This window comes from Lissotriton vulgaris, unplaced genomic scaffold, assembly GCF_964263255.1.
Source record: "Lissotriton vulgaris unplaced genomic scaffold, aLisVul1.2 SCAFFOLD_395, whole genome shotgun sequence".
Classification (NCBI taxonomy): Eukaryota; Metazoa; Chordata; class Amphibia; order Caudata; family Salamandridae; genus Lissotriton; species Lissotriton vulgaris.
The window spans coordinates 908,193-929,857 of NW_028250002.1; the positions used below are offsets into that span (position 1 = coordinate 908,193).

General features: G+C 41.6%; 1 protein-coding gene across 1 annotated transcript in view; it reads right to left on the reverse strand.

Annotated features, from left to right (window-relative positions):
• Nucleotides 1-21,665, reverse strand: part of LOC147663427 (maestro heat-like repeat-containing protein family member 1) — a 114,295-nt gene that overhangs the window by 41,794 nt on the left and 50,836 nt on the right. The window contains exons 4-13 of the mRNA XM_086950468.1: nt 18,307-18,385; nt 17,766-17,879; nt 17,057-17,118; nt 15,341-15,460; nt 6,962-7,069; nt 5,636-5,756; nt 3,045-3,085; nt 2,614-2,755; nt 1,659-1,711; nt 227-334 (exon numbers count right to left, since the gene is read on the reverse strand). Of these exons, the coding sequence (XP_086806594.1) occupies nt 227-334; nt 1,659-1,711; nt 2,614-2,755; nt 3,045-3,085; nt 5,636-5,756; nt 6,962-7,069; nt 15,341-15,460; nt 17,057-17,118; nt 17,766-17,879; nt 18,307-18,385 (948 nt within the window). The remainder of the gene's footprint in view (nt 1-226; nt 335-1,658; nt 1,712-2,613; nt 2,756-3,044; nt 3,086-5,635; nt 5,757-6,961; nt 7,070-15,340; nt 15,461-17,056; nt 17,119-17,765; nt 17,880-18,306; nt 18,386-21,665) is intronic.

Here is a 21,665-nt window from a genome sequence, read left to right on the forward strand (position 1 = left end):
AGAGGAATTACCTCATGGTGTTTATCTCCATCTGACTCTAAGAACGTTGGCTTTTCCAGGGAGTTGGAGAACCATACCTGATTTTCCCGACTGACTAATTCCAGTGCTGTGCACCCATAGTATACAAGTGTAGTTTACCAATCACAGTGCGATTGGAATACAAAGTTATATCCTTCTCTGACTTTGTATTAAACTGCCTTTCCAAATGACCCTTGAGAGCACTAACCTCCTCATTCTCATGATGGGCAAAACTGTCAATTTGTGCGGTGAGTTCTTCCATAAAAAAGGCATGCCATTTTCTGTATGGTGCTTGCTTCAGGATAGTCCCCAGGAACTAAAAAGAAAACAGTGAGAGACTTTAATGCAGTAATATAAACATTAATGCAGTATCCACAGCTGATGTTTGCAGTGACTTTGAGAAGATATGGGAAAACAAACTTCAGCTGACAACAACCTCAGTAATGATGAAATAATGTGTGGACAGAAGAACCAGAGAACACATAGAGCAGCACGTAAATAGTGTGGTGTGAAATCAGTGGTCAGAAGAAATAGGATGCCTTTACAGTGGCAGTGATTTACACAGAAACATGCGCACCAAAAGCATGCTACCTGCAAATTATTGTGAAAAGAGTTACAGTGCAGCCATCCAGACAGAAAACACATGGGGATTTTGCAGCTATATCATATACTTAGGAGCAGAATGCAAACCTCTAGGGGCTGATTTACAAGCCCCTTGAGCCACTTTTAACATGGGAAAAGTGGGAAAAGTGACGCAAAAGGGGCGGACAGGGTTGTAAATCTGCTCCATATACTCTTAGATCACCAGAGTTAGGGCTGAATGAAAATGTAGTGTTAATAAGGGTGAAGACTGAACACAAGGAAAAGAAAATTACCTCACAGGAGCACAATAAAAGCAAAGTGAAGTGTGATGACCTGGCAAAGAATACACTGTTACAAAGGAACCAAGTAGGAGTGCGATAACCAAGGATTGAATAGAGACAGTTATAACCTGGCCATTACAAGGTTACACTAGAACAGTGACAGAGTAACAATTCAGATGAATATGGGGAGCACTGATCACATGCCAAACTGATTGCAGAATATAAACATTCTGATTATGTGAAAAGCAGTTGGCAGGCCCGGAAGAGTGATATTGTGACAATCCAGGGAAAGAAGAATGTTGTGCTAGTGTGACTATCCTGGGGACAAAAAGAGTCAGAGGACATGATTTCCAACACGGGGCTACATTTCGAACCCTGTGTAAAAACAGTCAGATTGATTTAATGCAATAATCACTGCAGTGCCTGTAATTTATGTAGGTAAAACATGGAGATAAAATCTGATACATACAGGACTATCTGCAGTAAGCACGTAATTCCAAGGTTCTGAATGTGAATATGGCCAATGAGGTTTTAAATGGTTCTGGTAAATATTGCATTCTAGGAAAAAGTTGTGTACCGAGATTGGCTTCTCCCTCACCGTGCCCATTCACAATCCAGAGAAACAATAGGCATATGGTGAACATATTGCAACCACATAGCAGAACAGCACTATGATGGGGTGAATTTAATATCTGCAATAATTCACTCTAAATGAGTGAATATGAAAGACAATGCGTTAAGAGCCATGTGTGACATTCATTAGCAATTAATCCTTACTGAAACAAGCGCGCATTTCCACTGTTCCAAGTCAAAGTTTCTTTCAGTTGCAGCTGAAATAGCAGTTGGGAAAAAAAAATATGTAAGTAAAAGTGAACAGCAGGCAACATTTCAAATGCCATGGGCTTAAATACCAAGCACTAGCAGAAGTAGAGTCACACAATTCAAAGTGTGCAAAATCTGGCTGTTGGCTCAGCCTGTCCTGGGATTTGACTTCAATGTCATCAGTTGTTCATGTGCCCTTGATGTCACTCTTACATCCTTATATCTGGTTGTAATTTTAGGTTTATATATTTTGGTTTCCTTTCTTATATAACCAAAAGGCTGCCACACCACTTGTTTGCAGAAGATCTATTTTTACAGAGCTTTAGCCTGAAAGCATTTGGCTGTCAGATGCAGCCTTGATCACATAGGGGATGGCCGTCGTGGTTCAGAGATAAAAAGTGCATACCTGCTCTAAAATTACGTACATATAGAAAAATACTCCTTTATTATAACCAAGACCAAAATGATTATAACACTTCATAGTTCGACCTCCTCATCTGCTGACCTATTGTTTCATATCATTCACATTCTCTTCTGCCCTCCACAGCATTCATCATGGGCCAAATCAGCCTTAAGCTAACTTCACTGTAAGTGATGGCATTCTGCTTTTTCAATCAATCAATCAATACACTTGTAGAGCGCACTACTCACCCGTGAGGGTCACAAGGAGCACATCCACAAAGTATTTTTCTTTAGTTCCAGGGACTACTAAGGGAATGTGGGCTTTTTGAGTACCTGGCATCTCCTCCCACAGTAAAGGCTTACAAAAACTGTGAAAAAAAACAAACATGGACAAAGCCTAAAAACTAGCAGCCAACACCAGGCTTAATAGCTTTGTCAATGCTTGTTTGAAATACCATTAATGCTTGTTTAAATTGGGTGCTCAATGGCTTGTGCTTTGGGAACTCACCTTCCAAATATGTTATCAATGGGGGGATCTTCATTCTGATGAGCCTCGCTAAAAACGGGTAGTTTGCAGGAATCAGGCGTTCGAGAAGAGCCAAGACAGCGGTTCCCTTTTCGACATCCCAGCGAGGATGTGAAGAAATGACCTGAAAACCCACAACAAAGAATTCAGCAAGAGAATACTCACTGGTCTTTAAAGCATCTGGAAATGCTACCTTGTTTTCTATACAGTACTAAATACCTCATTTTGGCTGTTTCTGTGTGATATCAATAGTATGTCTTACTGATAACCAATTGACTAGAAATAAAACCATCAAGTTCAAAAGGATAAAAGCTGAGTTGAATGCAAGCTCTCCATGGGCAGGTTGCATAGAAATGCCAGCAAAGAACTTGAGGAGAGGGATCTGTTGGAATATGGTGGGGGTGGATACTCACAAGCAATCTTATGAAGAGGCTGTGTATTGGAATTCCTTTAGCTGTTTAGATACAAAAGAAAGAAGACATGTCATACTCAGTCCATAAAATACTGAGCAACACTTGCCAAAGGAAGACATGTGGCTGACAAACACACTTAAGACACTCAGTAGTATCTGCAAAGAAGAGGATGGAGTGATGGGTGGTATTTCAATAAGGCACTAGAGGTCATGAGGATGCTTTAATGTCCCTGCAGATACTGACAAAGACAACCCCACCACAAAGGATGCTGCTAGTGGTATACAGTACCTCAATGGTCTGTGCTACAATGCTCCACCTCCCTACCCCAACAATTGCTGTCAAGGATGACAGCCGCAGAAGATGCTACCTAAGCTGTCATGCAATGGTCCTGCTTCAGCTGTCATTGAGTGACAGAAGACTACAGTGGGATAAGAGAGGATGCAACAGGAGCCGTGGACACGCCCTACATATTGAATGGACCATGCTAAAGAGGAGTCATTCTGCCACAACGGATATCCCAACAGAAAGAGGACTCCAAAACATGTTCTTGCATAACCATTTTCTAATAATGTTAACCACCTGGGGAGCAGGCTATAATGAATACATAATTGCCTGTTCTGTTCTGCTTAGGACCCTTTACATGAGTGACAAAGAAATAGATAATGATACCATCTGCCCAGGTTACTTGTACTTTATCAACATATTCATTGGAAAGTTGAGTGGGGACTGCTAATTGGAGCTCTGGAAATGTAGTTTTCAATTACAGGCTCTCACCACATGATGCAAATCTACTTCTTGACCTTGGAGTCAGTCCAAATAATTATTTTCACTTACCCTCATTGAGTAGGCCTCCCTGTCTATCAGGTCCATATGTCAAGTGAGAGCCAATAACTAGCAATTTAGTCTGGATCTGAAGTCCAAAATAATGAACCAGAAACATTGAAGAGACAAATATCATAACCAAAAGTAACTCCATAGAGAAATAAAATACATCCATTTTGCGGCTGACTAAAGTAAAAGCGTATAAATAGGTACCATACCCAGAAAGGTCTGATCACCATACCAGAGATAGGTAACTCCATGGAGAGCAAGAATACTCCAAGGTTTGAAGAGGACCATTAGAGGCCTGAGAAGTCTCACAGAGTGTGGAAACCTGAGACAGTCAGCACATTGCATTTAAGTGGCGTGAGGGTAATAACCAGATGAAGAGCTGAAACCAACAGAAAGTAACTTTATGGCTGACAAACTACAATAAGTATATAGAGAACAAGGCGGCGGACCCTCCCATATCACCGGGCACATTATCTTTAAGCGACCAGGGGAGGCATCTATGCTAGTCACAGATAGAAGTACAAAAGGGGGTGGTAATGGACGGAGCATCTGAACCAATCAAACACTCACACCCAGTCAAAAGATCTGGGTTTAATCCATCACCGTTCTTTAGCCCACTCTGCCACCCCAGTTCAGACATGGCTATATGCAAATCAGTCTGACCCTGTGCCTCATGGGAACAGTCCAGTCCAAACTGCCAAGCCATGCCTTCCCTGGACCGGAAACAAGCTTCCGAGGACCGGTTTCTGGCATTCCAGCCGTCTTCAGCCCGGCTTGCTTGAATCCAGTGGCAAAGTGAGCAAGGGACTCACGTCTGAGCATACCCTGCCACACTTATGGCGGCCAAAAGCAGTACAAAAGGGGGTGGTAATGGACGGAGCATCTAAACCAATCAAACACTCACACCCAGTCAAAAGATCTGGGTTTGATCCATCACCATTCTTTAGCCCACTCTGCCCCCCCAGTTCAGACATGGCTATATGCTAATTAGTCTGACCCTGTGCCTCATGGGAACAGTCCAGCCCAAACTGCCAAGCCATGCCTTCCCTGGCCCGGAAACAAGCTTCCGAGGACCGGTTTCTGGCATTCCAGCCGTCTTCAGCCCGGCTTGATTGAATCCAGTGGCAAAGTGAGCAAGGGACTCACGTCTGAGCATACCCTGCCACACTTTTGGCCGCCACAGGACACCTTACACTTTGTCTTCTTATGTAAATATTTTCCCCACCCCAGGAGATTGATTCTTAGGCTCCTTTTAAAAGCCATGAAATTTAGACAAGCCTGGGTTGTAGTAATGCATTTGCAGCTTTTGCCTAACAACCATACCCTTTTTGTTGCCACAAATTTCCTGAGGGATTCTTTTAGATCAAGAAGCTCAAGATGCGACTGACGTCAGCTTGGACCATGCAAATTTGCACAGTATCTCTTTTAATGTAATCAAGTTCTTCTTATAGTTATATTTTATATTTTTTTGAATCTTTTATGGATGTGACTACTTCCGAATGAAGATTTATTATTATATAGAAAGCAGCAACATCAACACAGATACATATATCACTAAAGTGAGAGCAAACACTGTTATTGAAAGAATGACACCCACATACTATAGTAAATTAACCAAACTCCTGAGCTAATGGACTGGTTCTTCACCTCATGCCAGATCATTACTAAATATGAGGGAATCTGGGGAGAGGAGGAGGAAGCATTAACCACCTTCAATGGTAGATCCCACGGCATCAATGAGTAGGATGTTTAAGACTCACCACATTCCTTAAAGTTGATGCTTGCTTTCTTATCTACAACAAGTACCATCTGGCACAGTGCTGGCACAGATGAAGTATAGCCCTCTTCCAGCATGTAGAGCAAAATCTCTTTCCAAAAGTCCTGCAAGAAAGAGTGGTGAACGTGTTATTTGTATCATTAGCATTTAATAAGGCTTTATTCCCACAGATAAACAATCATGGCTGGTGGGAGGGTTTTTGGCATTTTATTTAGTTCATAGGGCATTTTGCAAGCTCCCATATCCAAGAGATGGGGCTATATTTGATTCATCCCCTTGCTGATACAATTCCTCGCTGATGGGGTCCAAGGCAGATGCCTAGTATTACACTGATGTAGCACTAACCGTGTTTAATGCTACAATCTGGGATTCTGCATCCAATCAAAATGAACCCATTATGTGCAGAGAATGTGTGAAACATGTTACTTTCCAAAAACCCTACAAGTGAGCTGAAGTTTGCAAATTAGCTCATTATCTGTTGGAATCTTCATAGAGTCATCTTTAGGAATGTGCCAGAATACGAAAAGCAATGGCTGGGAATGAACAACCATGTTGATATGAAATATTGGTGCCTGATGTATCATGGGACAGGTAGCAAATAGGAGATGCAAATTGAGAAGCAAAGTTATGCAATATAACCGATGTACCATTAAGTCTCATTTCAGTCTATTTAGAAGAAGCTGCAAGCCCTTCCGCCTCATTCAAATGAATGAGGTAGGTTTCAATTGGTACTCTTGTACAAATGCTCCAAACCCTGGGAAGTTCTGCATGGGACAGCAGACCTCCATTCCTCCATCAGAGGACACAACTTTTACATCGTATCTCGAACCACTGTGTGCATTAACAATGTGATCCAACTCACTAATGCATCTTTACAATGTATTCCTTTACCACACAGGTAGTTGCGATGCCTCGCCTAAAGGAAAGCGTTGTTGGACTAATTTTGGACTTTAAGGCCAACACTTTCCCTACTGTTGCACATAATGGAGTTGGAATAGTAAATTTTACTATTCCAAAGTCCAGCGCTTTCCCTAAGGCAATTCATTGTAACGACTTCTCTGGTAAAGCAATGCGTTTCAAACATGCAATCGTGGTTCAGAACACGTTGTTAAGGCAGGTGTGATAAATGCCTGCATGGTTCCAACATACAACCCTGCAGCAGAGGGAGCTTTACAAAAATGTGCTTGTATTTGAGCCGGAGGATAATGAAGATCACCCGGGAATTTAGGAGTCTTTGGACATTCTGCAAGTTATATTTTCTATACACCTAGTTAAATAACCCACCTTGTTTCACATCCCCCTCGCTTACCTCATCAGTATTTCTATGGTGTAATGCAATTGTATTGAGGAGCTGAGAGATTTGGATGAGGATGGTCTCTTCCTCAACATCAGATTCATCATCCAGGTGACTAGCGATCTGTGGAAATGTGGAAAAGAAAGCAAAGTAAAATACGATGTATTTGCACATAATTTTAATTGTGTTTTCTCTCCTTATGGAGGGACAAGAGATTTGAGAGTTAAAACATCACAACTTTCTAATCAAGGTTGTCAAGCACAAAGAGAACCTCTTGACAAATCCAAATGTGAAAGCAAAACTACTAGCCTCAAACATGTAAATAGAAATGTACAAATGCGGTTATGCTCTCATGCTCCGCTCTGTTGAGTGTAAAAGTACCCAGCCATTAGGCGTGGGAGGGTATAGCATTCATATACTGTCAAAATACCGGTGGACTCACTTATAATACATAAGGTTCTGATACATGGGACACTACCCCTGAGAAATTGCGCCTCTGGCACCACACAGTAGTATCTCTTGCTCACCACACAGATTTGCCCTTCCCCTATGACTTGATGAGGAAGTATGTGATACCTTATGGGACTTAATACACTCAATAAAGACTAAAGAATACCAGGAACCACGTTTATGATAGGCAGTTTTGATATGAAATACTGATTTGAAGTATGTTCATGCTACTTTGCGCTGGATTTGGTGGTTTGCCATGTTAGGCATTTAAACTGTAAAGTGGGGTATGCAACAGAAAATAACCCACTAGATAATGCACTGTCAGTGAAAAGCCCAGCTTATCAGTGCAGTAGCTGAATGCCCATGTGCCTTCCCCAATCACCCCAGAAATAGCCCAGTTAGCCTTGGTAAAGTCTAAGGGGCAGTTGGATCTCATAGGCTGGATTGTGTGGTTGGCCTCTGTACTGCCTGTGAGCACTGCTGTTGAGCCAGTCCCATTCCCAAATTGTCTGAGCATTTTATTTCTTTGCGCTTAAGCCAGTCAACATGTGCATCAGGTTAACTAAGATGGGATCTAGGTGTACAAGCATCATTCTTACAGTGCGATGCAACACAAGGACAGACATCTGAATTGTCCCCAGCAGCAGACCTTGTTAGAATAAAATTGTTTTTGCTGTTTTGATTATGCACTTATTCATGTAAAAATTTGCATTTGCGGCACCATTTTATCTTTGGCCACCATTTTGAATCATGACCAAAACTGACCCTTGCCTTTCCAAAAAATTGCTTTTCATAGGTTTTGTTTTTTTAAGGTTGGGCCTTGCTTAACTGTCAGTCAACATGAGCTTTATTCGACAGATGTCACAAAAGCAATTCACATAAAAACGATTTTTCAAGTTATAAAAAAAATACAATAAATTGAAAATTTCAATAAAAAGAGATAATCAAACACATTAAAAGAGCATATACTATATGTTGATAGACAAAATTAATGCTACTAATTGATAGATAGTTTAAAAAAGTGTCCAAGCAATTAAATATAGCATATTATTATTATTATCGGTAGGAGACTTCATTTACAGAGGTACAAAAGGAGCCTAGATCTAATTGTCCACATCCATCTCAAAAACGTTTCCACTGATACTGCGCACTGGACTGATGGATCAGAACACAATATTCTCATTGCTACACTTAACAAGTGAGTACCCATGTTCCTACAAATGTGTGTCAGCCAGGCTTTGCGGGGAGCAGCGTACGCCGGACAGACAAACAGCACATGCGCGTATGATTCTTCAGTGTCAGTGCAGTTTAGACATTTGTCATCGGCCGCAGTGGACCATGCAGCTGTAAAGGACTTCAAAGGTAAGCAGCCTGCTCTAAACTGAAAACACAGTTTGCGATCTAGCGGCTTAGTACTAATTACGTCACAGTAAAACATGGATTTGGTTTAATTTGTTAGAACTTCCCTGTTAGAGAGGTGGCATCGCTCATTCTATTTGCTTCTTGCACCATCGGTTCCCAGTACTTTTGCTTAATTAAATGTTTTGGTGGGAACCCAGTAGCACTAGGATCATCCCACAGTGATGGCATACCCATGCTAATTAGTAATGATCTGATGTTGCATAGCCAGCCAATCTTGTGGAAGTGATCTGCCTCCATTATATCTTTAAGACCGTCTGCAAAGATGGCCAATTCTGGGGTACGCCAGATTCTACGCCAGAAGAGAATAGGGCATAGCCTTGCAAGGTCTACTATGGCTTTTCTGCCTAAATCATAGGGGTACTTTGATGTAGGCTTGTTATCCCACTCAGGAACTTATTCTCGGAGAAAGCTAGAGGATGCATTTTCTCTAAGCCCCATAATATAGATGTGCAGTGCCGGGGTAAAGGGGCTTAGTCAGTGATGTCTTATGTTCCTTTTTTTCATGGCTCCGGCCAACTGCATGTGCTTTAAGGCCATGGTGTCAATATGCGGCCTCCAGCTAAGTCGTTTATGCAGGGTGATGCCTAGATAAGTAATGCATCAACCTGATCCACGGATTGCCCATCCATTACCCCCCATTAAATGACCTATGTGGTTTAAAGGTCATGAACTTTTATTTGAACTATTGACTGTTAGGCCAGGCAATAAGCAAAATCCTTCAAAATGCAACAGCGAATGCTGTAGCCCACTCAGTGTTTTAGACAGTATAAGCATATCGTCCGCAAACATTATTATGGGAATTTTTGTGCCTGCTAAAACTGGAGCATCTGTGGAAAAGGAAGCTAAAAAGCTAATAATACCATTAATAAGGAGTGAGAATAACGTAGGTGCTAAAACGCAACCCTGACGTACTCCCATCTTTACCGGGAACTGGTCAGTCTTGTTTCCTAGCGCCCCCCAACAAATGTGGTCATAGTTGTATTCGTAGAGGCGCACAATTAGGAAAAGAAGGTCGGGGGCAAGCTGAGTTCCTGCAGTACCCTCCACAGTTTGGGCCGTGATATCAAGTCAAAAGCAGACTTAAGATCAACAAAGGCTGCATAAAGGCTTCCTTTTCCAAGTGTTACTGTCCACCGATAAATTTTAATTAATCGGAATACTTTATAAATAGTGCTCATATTAGCCCAGAAGAGGACTCAAAATGTCATTATCATCAATACAGGTTTTAATTTTTGCCAAGATAAGTTGAGCTACGACTTTCTGGATTGAGTTTAACAGGCTTATTTGCCTGTAGTTCCCGGGTAAGGATGTATCTCCTTTTTTTATAAATCGGGATGATTTCCGCCCCTCTCCAGGTATCCGGGATCAGAGCTCCATGAGCAATTGCATTTGCTAAAAACATTATGTTTTGATTCCATTGTCTTTATCCTGGAGAAAAATATCTGCGGGGACCTTGACTATGCCTGGCGCTCTCCCAATGGTAACAGTGCTCAGCGCCATTGTCACATCAGCTAAGTTGAAGACAGTATCCGATGATTTAAAATAAACCCAAGAAGGGTCATAATCCATTTTATTATTAGATGCATATTGATCTGAAAAAATTTAACCTACAGAGCAGGCTCCACATGATTTTGCAGTGATTACATGTGCTTCCTGCACCCCATTTTATCAGGCTCCAAAAGTGGTGCATGTTCCTCTCCTTACAAGCTTCAATAAGGTCCCGCCATCTTTCACAGTGATCAAAAAGGACATGGTACGTTTGCTGTTCTGGAGGGATTGGGGAGAGCATAAGCAACTGTGGCCTACTCTCACAGGGACACTGACAAAGCCAAGTGTGCTGCAGCCTTCAGGCACCATGCCACCTCCCATTGCCCATGCTTTCACACCATCACCTGCAGCCCCACAAACACTGGTGAAGGGCACTGATCCAAAACTCATTCCTGTTCCCTAGTCAGATGACAGGTGTTTCTACAGCGTCTAGAGATATGATCAAAGTGTAAGCGTCCATAGGACTTGAGAAGGTCCAAGAAAAGAGAAGAGGCAGAAGACGTGCCCAATACAAAATCACTCATTGGATCTGTGGAGGAAGAGGAGGGCAAATAATTAGAATGAGAATAACTAAAGGATATTATTGGACCCTTTTCTGATGTGCGTTGTTCACAACATTGAACAATTTTTCACACCACAAGAGCTTGATGAAAGCCATCAAAGGATCAGAAGGGCCACAGTCCTACTCAAACCAGTGGCAATGACTCTTATTTGGGGACACTGACTGCACTTGTGTTTGACATCAAAACTCGGACCCCACAATAGTAAGGGTACACTGTGTTAATCGTTTCGCAATAATTGAAAAACCATGGATAGGGTATACTTTGGCTGTCTTAGTTTTAAACCTATAATAACTGATAAACCCTCACCAGTTTAAACTTATAAACACTGAAAAAACACCTGCGTACCACTAATTAAATGCCATTCAAAGAAAGGAAAAGGAGAGTGAAAGAGTCATTTTTTCCTGAGGGGGCCTATACAATATAACTTTGTTATATAAGGTGGCAGCAAGAAAGACTGGGCTAACATTATTCTGCTTGAGTTTTGCTGTTGAGGGATGTCACTGAAATAATGTTTTTTCTTCCTTTTTCTTTTTGAAGTTTTGTGGTCTTTGGTCTAAAGATGCAGAGTTTAGAAGCATGTTTTAGGTCGTGTTTAATAATTTGATAAACTGTAGAGAATCAGGAAATATCAAAATCATATTTGATATTTTGGCTGTGTTTGATTCTTTTACTGATAGGTAAAATGGCTGGTTTCATACAAATCTGTCCCAAAATGTGCCATCACATTTATCCACAGAGAATGGGTAAAAGCCCTTGATAGATCAGCCCCAAGTTTCTAGTGAGTCAGTATTGATAGTAGGTGAATTGACAACACCACAGGCTTTAAACATTCAATGCAATGTATAATGACAAGTATATGTGAAAAAAGTGCTATCGCCAAGCATCTGGGATAGTGGTGAAAACATGACAGGATGAAACATGGATCGCAGTGTCACTCGGTATGCCGCTGCAAAATGTTTCTTTCTAAATTCAACAAAGATTGGAGTGATTTTGATTGTACTTGCAGTGATTCAGCTACATATATAAAAAAGCTGTGTAATGACCTTTCAAAATTGATACCTGTAAGAGATCCTGTCCACTTGTTAGATGGTATGCTAAACGCATCTTTACAATCTTCAGAGTTAATGAAGAATGCTATTGACTTTTTAGTCCATCCTAGTGCACTGTTTTGTTGTGCGAGGGGACTAAAACACAAATATTTCTCATTTTGTGCTTTGTGTGGCATCAAAGAAAAAGTCATCCCACTGTGAACTGTGCCACTTAGCTGATGGTTCTTGGACCAAGGGGCTGTGAAATGCTATAGTACCCATGTGGAAACCGTTTACAACATGTTTGCTGAATGATGATGCCAAAGGCAAGAAATGTGAGGATATTTGTTCGCAAATTACTAGTGATGTGAAAAGAAGTACACTCTACTAAAGTCTTAGATGTTTACAGGAAAACATAACTGCTGTAGTGGACATAAAAAAACTAGAGTCGGAAAACACCCTGGTCTGCCAAGTGTTCTGCATACTTGGTGTAAATGTGAAACATCGTCTTGAGAGTTGTCTGGGTGACACCTTAAATTGACTTTGGCACTGCAACATGTTCCATGTTAGAGTGCTTGCCATATGGTAAACAAATCAGTGTTGAAGAGCAATTCAGGAACTTTTATTTTACAATGTACGAGAAACGGCTTGACATAGAAATGTCCCTTCATCAACCATGGCATTTGAAGTCAATGAATCCTCACTGTGGTACACTGTGCAAGTTCTAGTTCCCTTCAGTAAAGGGGAATTTTCTCAGTAGTTTCAAAAGTGCTGCTTTATTTTTGACCACTTCAATAACTTGGAGGGCAGAATCGCCCAGTTCAAAGCAAATGCTGCAGAACCTGTCCAGAGAATTGCAATCTTCAAGGGCACAGTGTAGGTATAGAAAGCTATGTCAGTGGCCAGCGTTAGCAAATAGTGTACTGGCTGTCTTGTCATTGCCCATTTCAAGTGCCAATGTTGAGAGGGCCTTTTCACAGAAAAAAGGGACATGGGAAGGAAAAAGCGAGCGCACATGACCAAAGACTCATTGAAGAAGTATTGTATGGTGTACTACAATACGTTTGATTTGCAAAAATGTATTTGGACCTCATATACACTGTACATACACTGTCTATATACCATGCATTATCAGTGTAGAAAGCAAGCAATAATAAAAGCAAAATGTTCCATACACACCAGAAAAACACTGATTCTGTTGCTTTTCATGGCGCGAAAAAGTTGTAACCCCTGACACCACTGATTAGGTCTCGATGAGTCAGCGCGCATGCGCTGTCCATATAGTAGCGGCTTTGGGAAGTGCTCCCAAAGCAGCCACCAGCTTGCTAGAATGCGCACAAGCATGCGGCCTGCTGCGCGCGTATCCCTTACGTGTTTTGGCACGTCATCGCAATCACTTTCGTTTTCACAACGATCGCGATGACCCACATTAGGTTGCTGTGCTTCATGTTTAGACATCATTTGCACCTACAATGCTGTTTCGGCCACCACCTACGTGCTTTTTTCAAAATGTCCTTTAGATATTTAGCATGCGCGCGGGCACTCTCCCACCCCTCCCTCTCGTTTACTTCTTGCCTCGTGCGCGCACCACTTGTGTGCTGATGAAGCTTGTATTTTTTTCTGTTTCTTTCACTATTATACTTTCAATGTTCATCTATAATGAAACCAAGTGAGATACATGTGGCGTCTCTGTTTCTTCCAGCATGCAGCTGTATGCTCTCTGTTATGTGCCGGGCAGATTCTAAAGCAAATGGTAGAATACAAATGCATGGTTTTGTTTAGTTCCGGTTGTTTCTAGTTTTTTTCTTACATTCTTTGGCGAGAAGGCCCTGTGGGAGTCCATGCTCAGTCTGAACCACAAGGAAGCTGTGATGGAGGTTAGGCTCCACCTAGTGGAGGTAGCGAGCAGAGAGAACCTGCCTATCAATTCGAGCATTGGTATGTTTGGATTATTCAGTGCTGCAGTTGACTGGGTAAACGTGGTCGCTCGTCGCTTAACGTATGTCTTGTAAAAGACTGGCAATAGATATTTACTCTAGCTGTGCAGGATGTGTGACTGTAGATTTGTAATGTGTTTGCTAGGCTGGTAAGCCCTGGAAGTAATTAAATATTGGATCCCACAGAGCTTCCAAACAAGCCCAAGCAAATGAGTACTGGGGTACCAGTCTGTCAAATCGCGTCTTTGCACCTTTCTAGGATTTTGAAGTGCTTTATAGGTGCAACGCCAACTTCTGATCTACAAAAGTTTAACAGATAAACCATATTGTTTTCCGTATCCCCATAGTCTCTATTTTTCCCGTTATTGTTAAAAGTAAACAAAAGCATTGTTAAAGCAGTGCAGCTCACAAGCCACTGTTGTTCCTCACTAGTAGTCCATTTTGTTTAGCATACTCGGTGCTCCAGGCAAAGAAGGAAAGCCGTCTATTTTAATGGCCTTTCCTTGATTTATTGCGCCACCTAGTCCTAATACCCTGACATTGCTGCCTCATTTCGCCTTATGCGAGTCATGGTCCTGCTGCATGGAACTTTATGTAATATTAAAACCGCACTATCTGCCCATTTATCATGAACAACTGATGAAAAGTGTGGACACACATCTTCTTTTACATGGAAGTGCGAGATAGTTGTTTCGGAGCTGGGCCGGTGCTGCTACCCTGCTGCAGGACTCCATAAATCATAATAATTCCGACACATTTGCCCAGTCCTATCTCGTCAACAGCCTGTGGAGATATGAGATTTTCTAGGAAAGCTGTAATTTTGATCATTGTATAAACCGTTGAGAAGGGATTTTAAAACAAGCATTGGCATAGCCAATAGGTATTTCCTTTGGGACCTTATAAGTGTTTAGCCATGCACACGAGAATGGACCACAAATAGAAACTGAAAACAGGAAAGCCTAGGTATACTGAAAGGATGACTGTCCAAGTGAAGCTACAAGTAAATATACTGGAAAGCACTTGAGTGGCTTGGTTCACGTCATGGGCACCCTGAAAGAACAAGACATAAAGAAAAGGCATATACAGTGTTGACACTGGTAGTCAGCAGCTCAATTTCAGGTTCAAATGTAATCAGCCTGATGGAGCAAGGGAGACCCATACGGTTGAGGGAGGGTGAAAGACGCACTGGAATGCAAGTGGGGAACATCAGGCTCAAATGGAGAACATGGAATGTTAAGTGGGCCTATGTGAACTAAATAGAGGTACATAAGGTCTATATTCCACCACCAGGGGCAAATATGGAACACTGCAGATCTGTATTACGTGGCAAACAAGCTACATTGGGGCACAAGGGGGCTAAAAGGTCCACTTATTTCTTTTGGGCTGACTACGGTTGCTGTTCCCCTAACACATTCACCCACCCAAATATGTACATCTGCCACTTACCTGTTCTTCAATGATGAGACTGTTTTTCCTAAGCACATATTCCATCAAAGCTCTTCCATTCATATCATAATATCCTTTGGTTGTTAAATTGGATATTAAACTTAAAGTGGCAAGAATAACCTGTGATGAAGCAAAACATGGTTAGTGAGAAACCCTTTTGATGTATAAATAAAACCAAATCCCACATTCTGGTGAGGGAGCAGCACGGGAGTGTGAGAAAACCATACAATCTCTCCTTCCTTTTTGTTCATAGAGGAAATAGAAATAGACTTGTATGTGTGGAAAGCTAGTACCTGGAAATAGCCTTTGAAAAAATATTGGAAAATGGTTATTAAGACACTCTGAGAATAAAACCTGAATCAATTTAATTAAACTGTTTTTACAGAATGTCTGACCAAAGCGTGATTGAGGGAATATTCAAACATTCCAGGTGGTGTACTCCTTCTATAGGTGATTGGAACTTGGTAAAAGATTGAAAGATACATTGCAAAAGATGTCTAGGTAGGTTACAACTAGCAAAGAAGCTCTCAGGACCTTGTATTGATTACAAAAATACAAATGAGAAATCAGTAGGCTGTAGATTCCAATAATGTGGAAATGAAAAAAACCTAGAGTAGTCTGTGGGAAGAATGATGGCCACTGTCTAACTCAACCTGCAGGATTTAGCAGACCTACACTATCCCAACACGGCCAGCAGATAACAAATGGGTTAAAGTACTCAGTGTCCATTGTCCCACACCTTGTTGTTTGGTTGATCCATGTCACTTTCAAGAAATCATTTTGGCTCAAGACCGTATATAGTCACAGTCTCCTCTAGTAGCCGGGTTAAAATTCACATCCCTAACATGACTCTGTTCGCTGCATATTTGCACAGGCTGGACCCAATGGCTTCAACCTCCAAAGAATACGTTCATGTTTTATTTCTTTGATTCTTATATTTCTGGTAGAGTTCTGTGTCTGATGTTTCTGGTTTAGTCTACCAAGAATGTAAGGTTTATATCATGCCCTGAGGTTAAAAAATGGTCAACTCAATAAACCTCTCAAAGAGAATACACTAGAGACCCAGTCATGGAAATACAAGTTTTTGTTGGTTATCCAAAGAAAATGACTTTGTTGATTTTCCTTCATGCCTATATCCTGTGCTTGCTTACATGCTGAACACGGTGATGCTGATGCTGAAGTTGCCTGCTTTCTCAATTGCACTGACATTGGGCACATTGTGGACATACATGGAGTCAACAGAGTTACATATATTCCAATTTCTACACAAAATACATCTTTTATATCACAATCAGACTTTTCAAATGTGCACATTGAATATTATCCTGTATTATTGAACCATGTTTGGTGAGAATTGTTTCTTAACACACACTTATTCAGCAATTAGGGAACATGGACTTTCTATGGGATTGGGTCTGAAAATGAGTTGACACAGAGAAGGACAGGAAAACCTGGATATGTCCACTTGAACAGGGAAACAGTAGACACAAGACACTGAGGAGACACACATGGATGGAGGTTGCATGACCCAACACCTGCACGAAAGACCAGCCTTAGAAAAATACAACAGACTGTGGTATACGCACCACTGCAATGAGTCCACGTAAGTAGAGAATACTGCACTATTCAAAAAGTGCATAACTTAAATTAGATTGCGTTGCTAATTATGAAACTGCTTGACCACAGAATGCTGCACACATAATAACTTGATGGTACCTTGTGATTGTCATCCTCAAGAACGTGACGGACAGCATCCAGATAAGAGGCACCTTCTGAATCTATGAAATGAAGCCATACATCAAATGTTCATAACACATAGATAATGTCTTTGTCTAGTACGATCAGGAATAATAGATAAGTAGATGAAGCTTCCACTATTACATGTGCCTACCTACCTGAGGGTCCTGTCAAGTCTTGGTGTGTGTGTCTGTGACTGTGAGCCTCATGGGCCTATCAATGTCTTCCTGTTCTACTGTGCATGTCTGTGTCATCATGTACCACTGAGTGGGTCTGTGTCTTCCTGCCCCATATTTTATGTCCCTTTTTGTTCCTCACCGAAGTCTATGTCAGGATCTCTTTCCACAGTGTCCCTGTCCCATTATTGGCTCACAGTGGGAACAATTTATCAAAAAGACAGATGTGGAAATGTTTGACCACTACTTTATTTCTTCACCACGACTCATGTTAACGATGGGAGGATTTATTCTTAAATTACAGTGCTCTACCAGGAACTGTTGGCAGTCAGTGTAGCTGAGGAATATGAAATTGAGGTGATTTGCTCATAGCTGCACCATGTTGGTTAAGTAAGAGGGTAAGTTGGAATTATAACTTAGGGCTCCACATTCCATGAAAAGCATTCAGTCCTTTAACTATCTTCCATGTCTATCGAAATCACATGCTGCCACCCACCCACTGAGAGGCTTACCAGTTTCAGCAAGAAGCTTGCAGAGCAGCTTTATTGTTGTGGCACGGGACTCTGCACCCATATGGATCAAGCTACTTCCAAAATATTTAAGGACCTCACTAGAGCTAGAATGGGCTGCAAGAGTAAAGTGAAGAGAAAAATAGACATACATGAAAAATGACATACAATAAAATCATGCACGGAGGAACTAAACGCAGGGGAGCAGGTCATCAAGGCCAAATGTAAGGAAATTTTCAACGCATATCCAGGAGGTACAATATCAATAGTTTACAACATTTAATGATGATCGGTGGAGCACATGGTACTCATGTGACTACCATAGCTGTATATAGTAAATTGGACAACGTGTTCTAATAGAAAGCTAACAAATGCACTGGGAAGGGAGGTAATTACTGAAGCAACAATAGCTTTTAAGAAGATCAAGTGATGTGCAGAGCAGTGGACAGAAATTAATGTTTCGGAGGACCCGATCACTGGTAAAGACCGTCATATACTTGCAGTATCACACATATATACATATATACATTTATGACCAACTCACCCAGTGACAGGATAATGGCCGTGGACACCTTGACTGACTCTTCCCTTTCATCTGAACCTCCACGGTAGGGTGCGCAGATCTGTCAATAACAAAGCCATATTAAACAATAATGGAAGCTAGGCTATTTGAAAGCCAACCCTATACATCTGGAAAGCAAATTCCATTCAGTGGGGAAATGACGGCATAAGAGTTTGTCAGGATTTGTGGGGCCATGATGGTGGAATTGCAAATTCTCAGTTGCCATTCTAAGATTAACGCCTTAGTTTCCTATGGTTTCTGCATGGTTTGGAGACTGAAGTCTCACAACATTGCAGCAGGCAGTCGTACTGAATGCTATTTAACACAGTTGGCACTAGTGACAGCGTCTGCTGTTCAAGGAAATCAAGACAGAGGCTGTTGTTGCACTTCAACTTAGTTTATCTCCAGGGACTGTAAGTGCGTTCCCCCTTTGCATCTCACAGTGTCTGGCTAGCAAGGTGGGTTGCATGCTTTTCAGAGCGGGCCTCTTTTGTGCACTTTTCCTCCCTTTTGTGTCCCCAGTTTCTGGTTGGCAGAGTAGTGAGCGAGTGTTTCTGTTGGTGCCTGCATTAGGGTCTTTTTCAGGTCTCACCGCCACTCGCTGCTTCTGCCGTACCGCTAGCAATAATTTTTTTTTTTGTTCTTTGCTTGCATTCAGTTCTCGCAGATTGGTCCCCATCAGAGCTGCATGTCTTTTTGGTTCCTGTTCATTGCAAATTCCACACACCAGCATTGCTATTTAGAATTTCATGCCATGGTCGTCAAGTTGTGTACTTCCTTTTTTAGGTCTTGTGACATAGGCAGCGCATGTGCTGCTCTCGTCTTACGAATCTTCTTGGAATTGATACAATTCCAAAAGCCTCGTCTTAGCTCCACCTTCAGCTTTGATTTGTGCGCGACGTTTGGCATCAAAATTATGCCGATAGCAGTGCAATGATTGCATGCAAGGCATGTAAATCGCTGCTTGTTGCCATCCTGTCTCCTTTTAGCCATGCCTAGCGGGATTGGATCTCTTACCCGTGGCGTGACACAGTAGGTATATTATCAGCTTGCCACACTTTTTTTGTAAGCTTCTTTATTCTCTGCCGCCATGACGGTAAGCGTATGCTTCTCATAATTATTTATTTTGTTCATTGCAGCACTTTTTTTTGTAAGCTTGTTTTATGTAGTAGCTATTAAGTGACACATACTTTTGTAGAAGGGAATACTGAATATTACTTTAAGGGTGATTTGTCATCAATTATTCTGGCTGAACGTGCCACACCTGAACCGGTCATTTAAGGAGTTGTGACACTGGTCTTCGACTCCAGCCATTCTGATGACTGGTTGGTGCCATAATTGCGGGTGAGCAGCCGCACGGAAGATGACTATGTAGGTCTGTTAGTAGGGAAGAGCATGATAATGGGAGACAACAGTTACAACGCGGTCTTTACACCGCGATATGTTTACAACGCGGTCATTACAACGCAAGTCGTTACAACGACTTGCGCTGGATGGCGCTATATAGTAAGGAATAGTATGATTTACTATTCCAATACCTTCCCTATTGTTACGTAGCTGGAGTTGGAATAGTAAATCATACTATTCCTAAGTCCCTCGCCTCTAGCGCAAGTCGTTCTAACAACTTGCATTGTAATGACCGCGTTGTGAACGTATCGCGGTGTAAAGACCGCGTTGTAAGGTCATACATTCCATGATAACAGCAGGTATGTTTTGACATGAGCACGACATCTTTGTAAGTCATCTTTGAACACGTGTGAAACCTAAAGCAGCATCTTGTAGGTGATTGGATGAAACCGAAACAGTAATGGATAGAGCGACTCCACTGAACAGTGGCATTTCCTTCTAGAGACAATTGGTAAAACCCTATGATACTCGTGGTTCGAGGTTCATTGCAGGGAACTTGATTCTAGGAGTTTGACATCATGGAATTTTGACAACTTGGCTTGTAGGTATGCTGCTTGCAGGTTAAAGTCCGAGACGGGGACAAGGATTGTGACACAATAGGAGATATAGAGAATGACAAGACAGGTACATGCATTGAAAGTTGGTATGTCTGGGACGCATGAAGATGCTCTTTAAGCCTGAAGGATATTTCACAATAGCCTTGGCTATTCGTCTGAAAAGGCGAGACCTGTGACTTCAGATGTTAGAAGCAAAACCCAGCTCAGATGCGTTCTACCCCGATTGAAGCCTGACACCATCCGGGTATGGTGTGCGACAAGGTGGGTTATGAAGAATGACAGGCAGTGTATGAGGGTTATATGTATTGTTATGGGTGGAGGAAGAGAGACTAGGGCATGAGGACTTTGACATGGCGTAAGGGAGACGGCTTGATGCATGATGACAACTGCTAGTAGCGGAACACCTGCAAATTGAGGCTTGCTACCGGGAAGACACAGCGTGACACATGAAAATACTGAACAACTTTAAGTGGGTGATAAGCATGACACTAGTAGAAAGGGGTTAGGAACATTGCATATGTTGAAGTGAGGCGGAATTGCCACTACAATTAAGTGGTGTTTAAACTTTTGACATCTGTAAACAGACACCGACTGAATCACTACTAGAAGCTGGACCCTGCCTGAGCACAATTGCTTCGATTCAAACATCTAAACAATACAGGAAAATAAAGAAACAAGTGTACATCAAACAAAATACACAACATATGCAATTCTTTCACTCACAAATAAAAAACTATGAAAAAGTTGACATTTTAATTGGAAGGTTGGAACTTTTCAAAATGTGTTTTTATTTCTCAGATTCAAAAACAATATGCTAGACTGTTGCAAATCACTTTCTTTTTCGTTCCTACTGCTGGCGTTTTTCGTGTCTAGCAGTGCTCCAGTTGAGGCCACCATTTGTCCAACTGGATTCTAGTTGCTGTTCTTGTGCTGCTCCTTCGAATCGTGCTAACAGTACCAACTTAATTTGTAGACTCCCAGTTGCAAATTCCTACTAATTTATAGAACATTAATACATTTTCGATGTTTAGCTAGGTTTGCTTAATTAATTTGCTATTTGATTTGATTTTCTATTTTGGGCAGCCTGAGTAGGTGTTGCAGAATCCAGGTTAAGAACCACTGCACTAGATGGTAGAATCTATATTACCAGGCTGGAGGCATGGCTTTGAAGAGCAATTTTCATGTAACATGAGCCAGGTTGCCACCACGTCGATAGTTACTCCGGAGACCGAGAGCATATAATTAATTAATAGATGTGAAGACCTAGAAAATAGGTCCAGACAGGCAATCTAAGAGGCTGTAATATGGAAAAGGAAAGGGAGAAGAAGGAGAATATGTGGTGGAGTGCTTGAACAGCTCTTTAGACTTCCCTATAGG